Here is a 17,615-nt window from a genome sequence, read left to right as displayed (position 1 = left end):
CTTCTGGCCATGATCAGTCACTGGTTCCTTGACTCATTTTCACACTGTTCTTTAACTATACTGTTTCTGCCTTTTATCTCTGTGGCTTTTCTCTTCATGTCTTCTGTCTCTTTGACTTTGCTCCAGGACCTGTTGAACTTTGATGATCCTTTGAACATTGATGCAGCAGAACATCATCTGAGAGACAAGGTGAGATTTTACACACACACACACACACACACACACACACACACACACACACACCTTGACTGATTGTATTTTTAATTCTGTTTTATCATCTTCAGTGCAAACTGTGACTTTACTCATTGACATGCGGACGATCCACTTGTGCAGCCTCCCCATAGTGGCTCAGATACCCTTATAGCCCAGTAATCATATTCCTGGCCTAGCTTCTTTTGACATCCTGCATAGAAAATGTATCAGGACAAGATGTACAGCTGCTGCAGAAACTACATTTTCTGCTGCAGCTTTCAGTGACGCCCTGTGCGCATTGCTTGCTTTTGTAGGTAGAATTATGTGATATTCAGTTAAGAGGGCTTTACTCTGGTGTAGTGGGCAGAAGACAAAGAGCACATAGCAGTCTTCCTGAGCAGAGAATGGCTCTGACGTAATATTCCAGAGCTGTATAATTTGTAAGTCACATCAGCACCGTAATGCAGAACTCTGAATTCCTAAACACCTCCCTACTCTCTCCTTGGTGTGTGTTGGTGAATATTATGCATGTATGTTTTTACATATGCATGCATGCATGTTTGTGTGTGTGTTTTTGTGAACTGAGCTGGCGTTTTGGTCCGTACTGCTGCCCATCCAATTCTCCTAAACACGATATTTTATAAATTAAATTTGGACTCAAGGATGAACTGATTAGATTTTGGTGTTTAAAGATCAAGGTCAATGTTACCCCACCTCTGTCTCCTTCTCATGAATGTTAAATCTCAGGATATATATTGAGGGAATTATGTATGGAGGGAATTTCTTCAAATTTGGCAAAAACGTTACTTTGACTCAAGGATAAACTGATTGGATTTTAGTGGTCAAAGGTCAAAGTTACAGTGACTTCATATTCATCCCATTCTTGTGACCATGATATATCATCCACACCACTTGGACTTAAGAATGAATTAATTTGATTTAAGGGGTCGGAGGTGAAGTCACATTAATGGCCAAAACACAATAATTCATACTCCAGTTATGACAAAATTCCACACAAATGTCTAATAAGGTGAAATCAGAAACTCAGGAACAGAAGGGATGATTTTGACCATATTTCATATTTGGTCGGATACTGAATTTTGACACTAATCTTGTGTGCACCCCTTAAAACCATAGTGATTATAAAGATCTCTGCTGCAGGGTTAAAGATGCGTGTGAAGCGTCCAGTTTGTAGCTTCTTCGTAGCAACATTCATATGTGAGGCATTGTCGCCTGGATGTAAACTGCAACTTGGCTGCTTGGTGGAGGCAAACAACCCTGAGGCAGTCATTCTAGTTTGCACACACAATGAAAGATGTTGGGAGATGGGAGCAGTTGAATGCCAGCCTTCCTCTTAGCAAAACATATATTCAAGATGTTTCAAAAAGATAGGCACCCTGGCTAATTGATTATTAACTTATTCCCTTTATCACTCCCCATTTGCACTCTACCATTCATTTCTATCTTGTACATCAACTCTCTTCCATTCAGTTCTTTATCAGTACACCAGGCAGTGTCGGAAAGCATGGAGAAACAGATGTTCTCAGTGTTTTGCTTTCAGTAATTGCCTCCCTGGTTTGCCAACCGAACTAATGTAACTCTGCGGGGAGCCTGCTGACCAGGGTAATAGTTGTTAGTTGAGCCCGAGTTGAGGCGAGCTGAAAGCATTTTAAAGTAAAAGATTTGACCTTTGGCACTTTGCACGTACCCTTTCCCATGATGCACTGGGATGTACCCAGCAGTGCATGATAATGGTTGCCATGTGACCCCCATTTGGTGTGAGACAATTTGCGTGTGTGTGTGCGCGTGCGTGCGTGTGTGCATGTGTGAGTGTTTTGCTGTGAGAGGGAAGAGAGAGTGAATGTGAAAGAAATGATTGCTTGTTTGTGGTAGGGGTTATGATTGTTTAGATGAGATGAGACAGTTGCAGGTGTAGAGGGAAAGTGGGAGCCTTTTATAAAGTAAATGCAAAGAAGTCGTTAAACCCAGATTAACCTGCCTATTATCTATGTTTTCTTCGTTTGTCTACACCAGACCTAACAGAGAAAAGTCCACCAACATCTAAAAGCCACACTAATTTACATGTTTTATTTTTAACATCAAATATTACTCTGGTGCTCATGGTAGACAAAAACAATGGATTGGTTCAAACCCTGGTTAAGGAGTCAGGGTTCAGCACAAGTTCATTACAGCAGAATTTAAGGTCAACTACAACTAGGTTAACTACTTTTGTTTTAAAAAATATGGAACATTCAAAACATGTATTACACTGTACAAACACCAAACACTTTCCTAAAAGGCAACAGGTCAAAATAAGCTATAAGACCAAAAAACATCTTAAGATCTTGAAAATACTTAAATGTACTGAATAATAAATAATAAACATTGAAATAGGAAAAGCATTTCAATTAGTTTCACATTGGCTATATTTACCCTGTCAACCCCACCATTGAAATAGCATTCAGAGACAAACCTTTATCATCCCTGTGATCAGCAAATCTGGGTGATGCTGTTGTATGTGTGTTAGTATGAAGGATGTTTCCATTTACATCCCCTACAACAGTAGCAATGCCATCCTTGTCTTGTACCCAACTCTCTCTCCGTTCTTTATCTTACAGCTTCTGGGTTTTTACACTCACCATAGTGTGACTGACTCACACCCCAATCAGCTTGTTGTACCAACTTCAGCATATGTTGTTTACAGGTTACAATTAAAAGTCTTCTGGTTGGAACCTGCGCTTGTGAACATTGGATCCATTGACATACATCTGTCTAGATACCATGTTTTCAGCGTACTGCGTGCACCAGTCTTTGACCCTGTACCATGATGGTACAGGACAGGCTCTATACTGTATGTGTTCAGCTGCTAAGTAACAGATTTCTCTTACAAACTGTGGATCTAGGAAGTGAATGCGCTTTACCCACCAAAACAGAACCAGACTATTATCTACTTTATTGAAGATCTGATCAATACTTTTTTGTTTTCAGTTTGCAAATGGAATAATTTAACAAATTAAAGGAGGATATGTTTGTAAAGCAGTTAAGTTTTGGTGCTGCTACAGTGTGCTGTTGTGGTTCTCTGGAGTCACAACAACTGAAAACACAAAGTCAACCATCCATGACCCACTCCCACTGAGTCACAGCCTGCTGTAATCAACTTCAGCAGCGAGTGGGTGAAGCCGTGGGAGTGTGTGTGTCAGCACACATGTATACTTGTGTATGCGGATGTGTGTGTTTGTGTGTGTTGCGGCTTTTGAAGTGGAACTCCTCCTGTGGCTGCTCTCTGAATACATTTACTGGTTAAAGTGGCTGAAAGGAAGCATCCTCATGGGCAATTTAGTGTATGGGTAATGTGTGTATGCATTGCACCATTGTTGCTTGTGAGTGGGCTTTTTTCCATGTACAGGCACAGACACCTGCATAACAAACAGTTATTTAAGGATGACACTGAAATGGAATAGAATAATTGGCTTGAAAGAGTCTGCAGCTCCAGCATAAGCTTTGTTTGCATGAATATTTGTTATACGGAATTCTGAAATGAAAGAACTTGAATTCCTTATGCTATATTTAGTAACCCTAATATGTCATATTCCTCTCACAAGGCACTCAAGTTGACATTGCAGACTATCAGGCTGAAGTCCAGGGATAGTTTCAAAGCACCCTCTTTATCTGTGGGGCTCCCTCAGTGTTTGTTTGAAGCATATGGAGACTGCTGACGAATACTCAGCTCTGTAATGCACACACCATGTTACAGTTTGATATCCTCTGGAGATATGTTTTCTCTATACATACAAATTAGGCTTTCCCACAGCATAGAAATATATTCATAAAATCACATTGATTGATATTGACATGTTTTATCAATATCAATCAATATTTACATTTAGTCATTTAGCTGACGCTTTTATCCAAAGCGACTTACAGAAAAAGGGAAAGTGCAACAATAAGTGCTAGTGACGATTCTTTAGGAGTAGAATTGTCGTGTTGTGCTAAGAGAGAAGGTACTCTCTTAAGAGCTGTGTCTTCAGGAGTTTTTTAAAGGTAGAGCGGGACCCTGCTCTGGTAGGAACTGGTAGTGCGTTCCACCAACGGGGAACAACAAACGAAAAGAGTTTAGATTGCCTTGGACAAACGGGTGGCAGACCTCGATGAGCAGCGGTGTGACATGTGACCTTTTTGGCTGGTTGTAGACCAGGCAGCTTTTGTCAGGAGTTGAGTAGCATGTTGAGTTAGGTAAGGTCTGATTTTTCTGATGTTGGCATGGCCGGCAACTGCGCTGAAATGACTGGAAAAGGTTAGTTGGTCATCAATCATCAATCAAGTTTCTCACCACCCTGGTGGGGGCCATCCAATACTAGCTGTGTCCTGGTTTTGGGTGTGAAGTATTGGTATTTTCGCTCCAAACATAGTTCAAAAACCTGCAAAAATATTATATAAATGGTGAATGTCTAAAGACAGCTTTATTTGATATTCTCTCTAAAAATTAACTTACATTATTAACAGAATAGGAAGAAGTAACGGTGTTGACGTTATGTCAAAGAATTATTTATTTTGTGTTGCAGAGATACCTACTAAAATTAGCATGCTATGGTAGGGAATCACTGCATTGTCCAGTCTGCCCAGTTTGTGGGCAAATGTACAACTTAAGCAAAGATTCACACCAACACCCAAACTGCGTTAAAGAGACTGTTGCAATGGACAGGTCCAACTCCATCCCAGCGGAGATTGCTTGTTCAGCCGAGGTGATGCAAGAGAAAGCAGAAGCAAGGTGAGCAAGCTGGCACCCAGGCTAGGCTAATAGTGGCTAAATTGTAACCGCTGTACCCAGCATCTTTCTTCCCATCACCATCTCTCCCTCAAATGGCTGGATGAAATAAGACCAACCATCACCTCATTGTGGTGATGTCACAATGGTACAAGACGTGCACAAGTCTCTGCATGGCATCTGCCTGTGCCTCCTCTCTGCTGGGCTGTTGGTCTTTATGCACTCTTCTGAGCGAGACTCCACAGGAGGTAGACAGAGTACCCGATTATTGGATTATTATCTTTTAAGCACAGAATATCAGTTTGGGTGAAGTTTTTTTTTTTTAGTTTGGGAAGTTTGCTATACATTTTTGAAAAATTTACTATGTGTCATAATGAACATTGTCATCGCTGGTATAAGAAAATCTGTGAACCAAAGTGAAGAGGCTCTTACCTTTTAATAGGGCATCATAACACATCGTTATTTAAATGTCAGATATCTGTAAAAAGGCAAAAGACTCAACTGCCAGAAAACAGAAGGGTTCAGAAGTTTTTTTCCGTCAGTATACTGTTCAGTGATGTTAAGTACTACTGGGACAAGGACAAAGTAACAGAGTTGGACCCTGGGGGGCGTGGGACTGGTTAAGCTACAGAGTCCATGCATGCCATTGTCCCCCTGCAATTTAAATTCTCCGTCTACATTGATTGTAACTCATCAGTATGAGAGACAACCTTTCTCTTTCATAGTCTCTCTTACATGCTCACTCCCTGGCTTCTCTGGGTATCCCAAGTGGCTTAACCTCTTAAATCAATAGTCAATCATGTCAACAAACACACATGAACACGCAGCACGTACTGTATCCTGCTCTGGCTTCGGTCCTTGTTATTAGCTTTCTGCCCTGAGCAGTGATCACCTTGGCCCTATAGGGTCTCATTAGAGTAGAGAGGTTATTCTAGACACATGAGACACTCATTGAGGCAGAAACAATGTTTATCTATATAGGTTTTTTTATCTCTTGTTTTTCACTTTTAATAGCCTGTAGATACTGATACTTTGGGCTCACTGATATAGTCACAGTGAATTCTTCATATCCGTCCGTCGGGTTGGAGCAGATGTTTTTGTTAGAGTTAATGAAACATGTTAGGAGGAAAATTCAAACAAATTGATATCCTGGAAAGACTGGGGCCATGCAAATTGTGACAAAGAGCAATGCAAATCAAAGAGAAAGGTAGGCATCATCCATTCTCTCTCCTGCCTGCTGGAACCAATTTCAGTCTCAGACGGACCTTTTGTCAAGGCTCTGGTTCAGCAAGCATCCACACTGCTGAAGTGTGCTTGAGATAGAAAGTAAATTCTTATCAGTCTTCAGGATAATGTTTCACAGTAATTATCCCATTTCTTTCAGACTCTTAGCTGGGATTGGATCTCAGCTGTGCTGTTATCTGATGTTATCTCACTTCCTCTCATACTGTTGCTTAAATGGCTGTTGAAAGATTAAAGGTAATGAATTGGGCTCTGCCACTCTCCAGAGATGTTTTGTCCATCATTGTTTGGACTAACTCAGCTGCTATTCAAGCCTTAAGTGGCTCTTCATGGCTACATATTTTACTGAAGTACCTAATTGTGTGTTTGTTGGCTTTCTCTACTTCTCTACTAAACCAAGTGTAAAGAATCCCCTTCTCTGCCAAAAGATGCAGGGGAATCCTAAAATATTTTTTTAAATGTATTCATCATGTAACATTATACATCTTAAGCATCACTTGAATCATACATTTTTATACATTTTTATTTAGCTTCTCATCTGCAGACCATATCCCTTTCCCAGCCAACTATTCAGTTCTGTTGCTGTTGTTCTTTCAGGTTGTCTGTACGTACGTACGCATGTACAGTTCCTGTGAGTGGGAGGCATAAGATAAGATAAGATTCCATAAGATAAGATATGACTTTATTTATCCCACAGTGGGAAAATGTAGTTGTCACAGCAGCTCAAGTTAAAGACACATAGATATAGAAGACAGAATAAGAATGTAAAAAAATAAGACATATAAATACATTCTATACACATTCTATCCATACATTTCTGAAATTTGGCATTTATTATTAATATTTTTTTTTGTGTTTGTTTGTTTGCCTGAAATGGCAATGGCCATACAATGGCAAGGTGGTAATTTTAATTTTTGGAATAAAGAGAGAGCCTTTTTTTTTAAGTGGGCAGAGAGAGGCCATGCTAAAATACACTGCTTGAATCACTGGGTGTTGGACTGTCAGTGTCTGATTGGAACATTTTAACATTTCCCAACCCTTTTCTATACATATATTCATACCTAACATGACAGAAGCACATTAAGTCAAAAGAGCAAGTGCATTTATCAGTCTATACTGACTGCTGCTGGAATAAAAGCAATCTTTTCTCGACTTGTTATACTATAGAGGCATACATCTAAAATGCATTAGTGTTGCCTTGAAGAACATGTGGTGGGTCTTTGAAAAATCTACTTGAGGAATTATTCAGTTTTAAGCTGTGCATGGGACCTCTTTCCAAAAATTTTTAGTGACAGGTAAACATCTCCTTGAGATCAGCTCTTTCAATAAAAGTATTTACTTTAGCTTGCATTACAGTTAAGACACCAGTGATCCTTTTTAACAATTCCATCTGTATTTTCATTAAATCTAAGTCCATCACCAAACACAGCTCTAAGTATTTGCTCTTGATAATTATGCCATAAATCCTTCTCGGAACACTCTTTAGTTTCTTTATTCATAGTACTGAAAGTCCTGATGTGACACTCTCAGTGAATGCATTTATTTAACTTAGAGTGTGGAGTGAAAAGCGTTGACATCTGCTATAGACCCCAGCAGACCACATTGGAGTTTACTCAGTTTTCTGGATCACAAACTTCTCCTTAGCCAGTCTGAGTGCAAAAACACCTGCTAGTGTTTTCTCATGTGGCCTCCACACCTCTGCATCTCTTGTCATCTCCTCTCTAGTTCATTTCCACGTTCACACCTCTCCTCTCGTCTCATCTCTCCCTTCGCAATCTGTTTACCTAATAGATCCAGGGGCTTTCCTTTGCTTAGTTATCAACTTTTAGCAGATTTTAAAGTAACCATTTGTACCCACAGGGTTTAATTTGCATCCCCTTCCCTCAAATGGTGGTACATATTTTAAATACCTGCACAGATCGCTGGAAGAGAGGAGAGTTAATTGCCTTCCGCGGGTGAATCTGAGCCAAAAAAAGCTAAGCTTTAGGCTGTAGCCAAACAAAGTTTGCAATCGACTGCAGACTTTGCTCCGAGTCTTCAAACTAATGAACGCCAAAGTAATTTGCAGTCTCAGCCAGTTTTCTGCTGTGAGAGAGAAAGGAGCGGACAAATTAAGTAAAAAAGTACAAGGAGCATTTATGTTAATCTATCTTGTCAATTTGTGTGAGATGGCATTAATAGGCTGTTACTCGCATCCTTCAGATGTTTGTGTTTATCTTCACCGCCTCTCTGGAGTCTGCACCCTGCAAACCTTTTTCGCCCTTATTTTTTTCCACAAAACGGCACACTGTGTGTCTGTATAAGCCTTTGTTTGATGTGTGAAAACATTTACAAAAACTCACAAGAGGCAGCTGGGTTGACAAAAGATGCCAGAAAGGCAGGCAGGAGGGACTGATCAATATGCAGTATTTACACATGCTAATCACTTTCCAGAGCACAAGTTGAGAGACAGATCGACAGAATGTGATATTCCATTGAAATGTTTTGGTAATTATTTTCTCTTTTTATCAAATACGATGCTGGAGGAAAAAAGTATAAACCACCAATAGGAACAACAGCAGGTTCAGGGGTACAATATACATGTTATAAATATGAATAATAACTGCATATCATTCTCAGCTGAGGATAATGATCTCTGCATTGAACATTGCATTGATCATCATGACTGTGCTGGAAATTTCCTAGCTTATTCTACTGATGCATGCTTGCTATTAGTCAGAATGGGTCAAATCATATTTCTAAAATGGAATTGCAATGCACCTTCAACTGCATACTGTATGTTGATGAAAGCTATCTTTAATTAATCATACTGCAGAAAGTGCCATCAGGACTAACAAGATGTAATTGTAAATGCTAGCATTATGGTTCTAGGTATAGCAACGCTGGTCAATCTGTCTCTCTACTGGTCTGTCGGTCTCCACAACTTATAGATGGAGGGCCATGAAACTTTGTACGTTTATTCACTGTGCCCTACAGATGAGTGACTTTGTGCCCCCAGCAAATTATTATATTGATTGATATTCCACTTCTATTGGATGGATTTACTAGAAAATTAGGTTCAGTCCCTCTTGAACCCCTGGGGATGAATTCTAATATTTTTTTGTGATCCTTTAACCTCCCATCTTTCGCCGTAATTGGTTCAACATTCCATGCCCAGTAATGTCCAATACTACCGTCTATGTCCAAATACCTTCAAAAGTAAGGAAATTCCCATCTGACTCAGCTGGACTAGCATGCTAACACCCTTTACGAGTGGTGGGCAACAACTTTTTTCAGAGAGCCATACTGAATTAGTTGAAGGCCATACATTGGACTATTGAATTTAAACATGAAACTAAGTGCTGAATTATGTTAAATTACATGAAAATGAAAGACATGGCAGAATATTTACTGTGTGAGACGTTTTTTGCTTGTGTAGCTAAGTTTAACTTTAAAACCATTGCAGCACATACCTGAAACCCTTAATGAAGAAAGTATTAATCGAATATTTATGGTTAATGACCAACACAACTGTGTACAAAGTTAATTTAGCCTTATGGGAACAATCAAGCACCTCTATTTGTAAGACCATCAAACTCTGATATGATAGAGGTGATAATGTTAATCCATCAGCCAGTAGTGGTGTACCTATCAGATAGGCAGATCCAGGGTTGCCATCGTTACTGACCATCAAATCAAATTATTAGAATTGTAAAAGTTAAGAGAGCCTCTCTGAACTTATAGTGGTGGAATATTAGTCTAAAGTAAAACAGCCCATAAGCTTCGAGATACCCACACAGCCCCTGCTCCCAAAACCCATCAGTTTGGGATGTTTGCTGAACTTTTGCCATTAAAAAAGGGCCTAGAGGGAGAGTTCCCTCAGCAGCAGAAAGGCCAATCCATCATCCGGCTGTGGACAGCTACTCAAACTGCTGTCATTGCTGCTCAAGTTTTTGTCACTGGCAGCTTTTCAGCATTCCTGTCATTTGTGTTTCCACACACATCATGCCTCCTTTTCCTGCCTCACTCCATCTCTCTTTCTCTTCCGTCTGACTCGTGGTTTCTCTCACGTTCTCCGCGTCTCGCTCGCACACAGAAGCCCCAGTGGTGCGTGCGTGACTAACTGACCGCTCAAGCTGTGGCGTAAATCAGTGTGCTGATGTCAGTGTGGGACACTTGTATGTGGAACTTCATGTCGAACACTGGGACATGCACTGATGGATGGCTGACAGGGGTAACATTTAAAGCAGGACAAGAGGGGGGCTAAGAAGGGGTGTTGGAAGGATAAGATAGTATACAACTAAATATCTCATGAGAGTACATGCGTGTGTGTTTCTAATCCACGAGTAAAGCCAAACAGCCCAAGTACGTGCTGTCTGACAGTGCGTTCAGACCGGACGCGTAGCGAATATTCGCGTCGCGTTACTCGCGCGAATTGATACGCGCGAGAATTGAATTTAATTCGCGTCACTCGCGCGAGTAACGCGACGCGAATTTTCGCCCAAGAGACTATTTAGCGCCAAATAATTGCCTCCATTTCATTCTGTCATCAACCATGGCTGACATTACAAGCATAGCGTCCCTGTACCTGCTCTGCCGTCGTGTCTGGGTGAGTGACATCATCCGGAGGTGCACTCAGCACGGAGAGAGGACCGCAGAGTACTTCCACCTTTTTCCTGTCCCTCCTGCCGACCCACTCCTCCTTCCTGCCTCTTTTCTCCTCTCTCTCATGTATGTATCTCGGACACTGTCGTCCAGAATCTCAACGCTGATAGGCTGTCCCGACACAGCGTCACGCGAATATTTCGCCAAAGTTGAATTTATTGAACTCACGCGAATTCGCGTTGTTTCGTTCGCGCCGCGAAATTCGCGTCAATCGCGGCATTCGTGTCGCGCGAAACCCGCGATTCGCGCCGCCGGCAAAAATTCGCGTCTATTCGCGTGTTTGCATTGACTTTGTATGTAATCTTGTCGCGCGAAATATTCGCTACGCGTCCGGTCTGAACGCACCGTGAAACTTAGATTTCTCAATATTAATCTGATTGGACAAAGTGTGCTTAACCCATTGAGGCCTGAAACACCTTTTAAAACCTCTGGGTGATTTTAAAATAAGCCACTAAAACCTGAAGTTTTTCTGGAAATTCAACAGAAGTGTCAACGCTTCTACTAAATAATAGATTTTTCAGCCTCTGTAGCAGATAGAAATGAAATTCTAAAAGTATTTGAGACCTTATACAAATACTACAAAACGACGTATCCGCTGTCCAGGCTGGTTAAACTGCTGATCAGAGCCAAAGTTCAGCCCCACATTCAGAAGGTATACTAATTGTTTGAGCAGTCTTTGTATGAAAGCCATAGCTGATACCATCCTCTATGTGACTTATGGATACATTGATGCTGCCGAAGCAGTAGTGACTACATCATCATTCATCAAAGAATGTCCCCTTCCCTGTAGTGTGCAACTAATTACAGCTGCTTCTATAATTCACAATGTGTTGAGCTACAGAGCAGTTTTGCCCAGCCATGCACTTTCTGGTATAGAATAAAGGAAATCTTTTCAAAGTGGAGAGCTGCTGCAGCTCAAATGAATGGCATTTTACAGCCTTTGACCAAATCCATGCCATTGTGTGTGTGTGTGCACTGTAAAGAACCCTGTCAGATGTATTAAAGAATAGTTGCTTGTGTCGACAGTACACCCTCTTGATATTTCAGTCAAACCAAGTTAAATCTACAAAGTGTCCCCAAAACAGCCCAAATGTTTGAAGACAGAACATGGAATGATGGACAGAGCCAAGAAAAAGAAAGAGGGCTTTGATGAGAGAAAGGAGAGTAGAGGTCACACAGAGGGATATGTAACGAGGAGGGATGGGTCAAGGCAGTGACAGAGGGATGGCTGCAGGAATGAGGGGGTGGAAAGAATCTCCTGAGAGAAAAGAAGGAAGCCAAGCACAACCAGGAGGGGGATTACTAAGAGAAGGGGATGGACAGGGGTGGAGAGGGCAAGCATGACTGGAAGGGATTTGGCCAAGGAAAATCTCCTCAAATGATCGACATCATAACTAAGATGGAATGTGGTTGTACTTTTATATAAAACAAAACCATCAAGGATGTTTTACCAAGCTTGACACATCCAGTGATGCAGTAGTCGAGAAGAGCTATGTAATTACCCACAAAATTGATAAGAAGAGTAAGCCATTTTCTGTTGGGGTTTATTAAACATTGTTTGGTGGACTCTGCAGCGCTGATATACCCAAGAAATAAAGAAAACTTACAAAACCCTATAATTTACTGCATTTTTTTAAAGCAATAAAATTGATATTGAGCATAATTAAGTTCAGAGTATTGGTCTGGCCTGCCGCAACCTTCGCAGTATCTCATGTGGCCCCTTGGGAAAATTAATTACCCACCCCTGCTTTACGTTCTGATCCTTGAGCGAACCATAGAGCTGCCTATGCAGCATAAAACAATAGGCTTTATTGTGTGATTAGGCCATGTATATTATTTATTTATCCAATTACAAGAAATATTGCTACAGCCCTCTTACAGAAAAGTTGACAATGAAAAATGTGATGAAAAGAGAATGCAATGATTTGCAAACTGCAACAGAATACAATGCCTGAGTGTTAAGACCAACAACCATGCAACATTCAAAGTCACTTAAATAACTTTTCTTCCCCATTCTGATGCTCGCTTTTAACCCAGCAGCTCGTCTTCATCATGTCTCCATCCACAAATGCATTGAGTTGCTGCCATGTCCAGTTGGTAGAGTGGTCACCTCCTGATTGGCAGGACACTGAACCCCAAATTGCTCCCGATGCTGCGTCCATCGGTGTGTGAATGATTTCCCAATGGTGGCAGGTGGCACCAGTGTGCCCTGGTAGCCTCGACCACCAGTATGAATGTGTGTGTGAACGGGTGAAGGAGCGCAGTCTGTAGTGTAAAGCGATATAAGTGCAGGTCCATTTATCCATTTACCATTAATGAGCAGTTGCACAGCTGTACATAATAAAGTGGCCGGTGAGTGTATATATCGTGAAAGAAGATTTAGGCCTTATTGTCAAGACCTCAATTCAAAACTAACATTTAAAGAAGATACAAAGAGCACAATTCTTTATCATTTTGTCTAGAGAAGTATCTGGAAAAAGCACATAATTTAAAGGCAGGTCAATAAACACATTGGTGTATTTGGGGAGTTGGCCAAAAATTAAATACATTGTAAATTTCATTGAGTCATGTTTTGTCTTCGTTTTTTTTACATGGTGGATCATATTACTTTGTTGCTCTGTATTTTCTTCCTGCTCAACCTACAAATGCCAGATTTTTAATTTCTTTAAACTATGTGTATGTGAACAGCATTCAGAGTGAAAGGCAAAGGAAACTTGACTTTGACTAACTCTCATCCTCTCTCTTTACCTTTCCCTGTCTCTGATCCAGGAGGATTTTCGGAATAAGGTTCAAGATTACATCAAGCACTACGCCAGATGATAGAAGCATCAACTACCTACATCAGCCTGCACCAACCAACCAAACTGCTCTACCTTGCCTCTGCTTATCTTGGCCAACTCCCTCTCACGTGTGAATCAACAGCTGACTCTGATTCTTCCCAATCCCCTCCTAGGCACCACAGCCCACCATGCCCTGCTGTTCATCAGATTACAATAAACTCCACATTGCAGGAACAAAAGAAAAAAAATAATGCGTTTGAGTAAAGACTTGCATACAAAAGAAAATATGCTTTAATTATCCTAATCGATTGAGTGTTACGACGACCACAATGTCTGTTCATTGTGGCGAGATCACTGAATGACGCTGCCTCCCCGAGGTGTCCCTGAGTCTGTCGGAAACGAGCCATGGCAACGACCAGCGAGGGATGTGATGATTCACCGGCGCAACAAAAAAAAAAAAGAAAGACGATCAGCTGTTAAACATTTGATGAATCAAGAGAAAGAATATCTGTTGCTATCAGTTCTCTGTTCCAGTGCCTGCTATGTTTGTGTCGCTAAAGAGAAAATGCATGTGAGTTCACAAACATATACACACACACAGTGTCACATCCTGTAGAAAAAGGTAAACGCATACATACACATATCTATTTTTCACTCACACTCAAGCTGAGCAAAGCCTACAGGCCCACTAGACAGCATGTGAATGATCACATCGTCCCATTCTGTTGTCTTTCTTCCTGCATGCGTGTGCACACACACACACACACACACACAACACACACATATGGACTTTCTGTTTTGTGTTTTGAGCTCCAGTAGGATGACTACTAATACCACAGCCAAATGTATTGTACTGTCCCCACTTCTCTTCTCACTGTCCTTTTTTGTCTTTCCTCCACCTGTCTCTCTGTTACACACACACACACACACACACACACACAAACACAGACACACCGTCACACACACTTCCTTTTCCAATTGAGGATGGAGGGGTTCATTCATACTACAGTACAATCAGAAAGTACAGTGACACATTTTGTGTTTCCCTCTGCTTCTCAGTGGGTTTATAGTGAAACAGTGACTATGAGTCTAAACGACTGATACAGATTTAATTTTACACCAATAACAAATAAACAGTGTTGAAATTGTAGCTGTTTTGGTACATAGTCCCACAGGTTTAATGGCCTAACATTGATTGGAACAAGTGGCAAATGATATTTAAGATTATGAACCTACAGAGAACAAGAATTGCACTTGCAGACTTCCGGCACTGTTCATGTGCTCCTCAGATGGCGCAAGTAGGTAATCATTCTTCCGACTTTGGAATGTAGGAACAACATGGACGTTACAAGATGTATTTCATTGCTCAAAGCATTTAAACAACACGTTCGCTGTCCACTACCTGCTCAGTATCAAACAGCAGACACGGTTTGTGACTACCTGGTGAACATAATGCGGCATTTACTAGATTAAGATCCAGATATTGGTCTGTATGTTCAGGATCATTGTCCTAAAATTTAGGGATTAGGTATAAAAACCACCCAACATGAAAGTGACGTGTCAGCAAGTCAGCATTTAACCTCACAGTTAATGTTTCATATCAGTCATTGTGCTGCTGTATGAAATAAAACTCATTTCACTGTCCCAACACGTTATAACTAGATTGTAAGCAGCTTCTCTGTCGGGTTGCTGTGGGAGATTTCCCAAGCTAACACACTTTCTGGAAGGGCAGTACTCCATTCTCTCTTTCTCTTTGTGTGTGAATGGACTGTATGTTTTCACTGTCTGAATGTGAACCCATTATCAAGTGCAGAGGCAGTTACAATAACGAGCGAGCAGGCTAGTGAGGTAGCATGCTAATGAGATAGCTTAATAATGGCTAGCTAGCTAACAAGTGAGCGGTTTTCAATTTTTTACCAGGTATGTGTGGTTCTTGATATCCATACAATACAGAAGACATTGGAGATGTTGCCCTTGTAGCATTGTGGAAAGTTTTGGAGGTTTGAAAGTAAACAAATTGCTAAGTTGTTAGTCATGTTAGCATGCTAACTGCTGCCTTCAAATGGAACTCAAAAGCTTGTAGTTAACAACATTAAAAGTCTCGTAAATTATATGATTGGAGCTATTGCGGTCAATTCCTTAAAACAAAGCTGCCAGGCAATAACCACATAGACACTAGACGTGTCCAGAAGACACGGCGGTTAACCATTTAGCAAGCCAGCTTCCATTAAAATCCATTAAAAATGATGAGGTTATTGGATATATCGACGTTTTCCTCTATGATGTCACAATTTGTGAACTTTAAGCTTTCAGAAAATGTTAACTACTAACTAAAGTCCTGATTCCCATGAGAGGTGAGTTCCTATTGACACTTCTTGTGAAAACGGTAAACACAACCACATTTGAAGGCAGCATACCCGTGGATTAGCTTGCTGGTTGGATCACTCGTTAGCTAGTTAGCTTGCAAATAAACTTGTGTAGGTGCTGCTATTTCACTGCCATTGTGAATTTTGGCCATAAAATGTGTGTTCATTTTGTGTGTGTTAGAGAGAGAAAGAAACAGAGAGACTGTCACTCAGTTGGCCAGTGAGGATGTGGTCAGCATATATTAATGTGTGTGCGTGTTGCTCGGCCCTGGCTAGCACTGTGCCTCCAGTTTGAGTCGTATATCTGAACATCAACACTGTTCCCACTCCATTCAGCTTTGTGTTCACACGTCTGCATGAGGCAAAGTCTATGTGATCTGCCAGTGGTGCATTTACTAAGGATGTCACAAATTTAGTTGCTGAAGATTGAAATTTTATGTTGGAGGAGTGTGTGTGTAAAGGTTGAAATTATATGCTTGTTGAGCGTGTGTGTGAGCGTATGTGTGTGGGAGTTTAAAGTATGATGTGTTGAAATGATGTGACTTGTTAGCATGCTCTGGTTCCGTCGCTCCTCTTTTTGTTTCTGTTATTCTGGCCCATGGTTCAGCTGCTCAAATTGTTATTGTTTTCTTTAAGTGAAATTAAATAGAACAACAGGCGACACTGGCTTCTGCTAAAATAAAGGACCTGATAGCATGACAAGTACCCGGTCCATTTAAAGCAAATGTGAATGTGGCCGTTGGTCCACTCAAACCGTGAAGGCTAATTTAACTGCCTATTAATATGAAGCCATCCTGTGTAATCACCATGACAATTAACAGGACAATTAACAGGATATGGTAGCCCAACGTACTTAGCCTTACTAATACTTCGACTTGTCACATGTCCTTTAGTTTGGCGGTTAGCAGTGTTTTTTCCCCATGATGCTATTGGGAAATTTCTGCTGGGGCTGTCTCCATGTTTGGGCCAGGGGAGAAGATTAACAATCTGTTCTTCTTCAAATCCTCAACCTTTTCTTTCTCAGATTGTATATCCATTTTTTAAGATATATTAAAGAGAATATAAATAAAACAAATGCGTGCTGTTTGTATCATTATGTGCTTCTTTTCAGGATCCTAATTTGGAATTATTTCTGACATTAACTGCATTAACTGTTAACAGACCATCCAGGAGAGTTGGGGCTTGGTCATACTTTCCATATCCATACTTTCCAACTGGTTTAATATATATATATATATATATATATATATATATATATATATACACAATGCGCAAATTGTTGCTCTCAACCTGTGTCTTGCCTCTTGCAGGTGGGTCTGAGGGTCCTACTTACATTGCCTCCGCAGGCTGCCAGGTCCAACTCGTGCTGGAAGCTTGGACCCCGTTAATACCTGCTTATTGGTCTAGTTAGGTTTTACAACCAACAGTCAGCATTGCAAGAAAAAAGTTGAAGTAAGTTGTAATCACTTAAGAATTGAAAATAATTTTGGATCAGTTTAAAATGCCCCTCATATCTCCTCTATACTAAAATGACTTGTTTTGTTTGACCAACAGTCCCTAAAGGTGTAGGATTATGTAGGATGAAGGACATCTGCTGCATGTGGACATGATGGATTCATCATGGAT

At 40.7% G+C, this 17,615-nt stretch overlaps 1 protein-coding gene across 3 annotated transcripts in view; it reads left to right on the top strand.

Annotated features, from left to right (window-relative positions):
- The window catches only part of ube2f (ubiquitin-conjugating enzyme E2F (putative)), a 53,140-nt gene extending 36,076 nt beyond the window's left edge, over window positions 1-17,064 (top strand). The window contains exons 9-10 of one of the 3 annotated variants that reach the window (XM_059342970.1): window positions 127-189; window positions 13,613-17,064. In XM_059342970.1, the coding sequence (XP_059198953.1) occupies window positions 127-189; window positions 13,613-13,663 (114 nt within the window). In that variant the 3' untranslated portion in view covers window positions 13,664-17,064. Of the gene's footprint in view, window positions 1-126; window positions 190-6,341; window positions 6,711-13,612 lie in introns of those variants that run through there. The other 2 variants (XM_059342971.1, XM_059342969.1) reach the window with 2 other exon arrangements.
- The last annotated feature ends 551 nt before the right edge of the window (window positions 17,065-17,615 follow it).

This window comes from Centropristis striata, chromosome 10, assembly GCF_030273125.1.
Source record: "Centropristis striata isolate RG_2023a ecotype Rhode Island chromosome 10, C.striata_1.0, whole genome shotgun sequence".
Lineage (NCBI taxonomy): Eukaryota > Metazoa > Chordata > Actinopteri > Perciformes > Serranidae > Centropristis > Centropristis striata.
The sequence above is the reverse complement of the archived record's forward strand: the minus strand, read 5'-3'. Positions and strand labels throughout refer to the sequence as shown.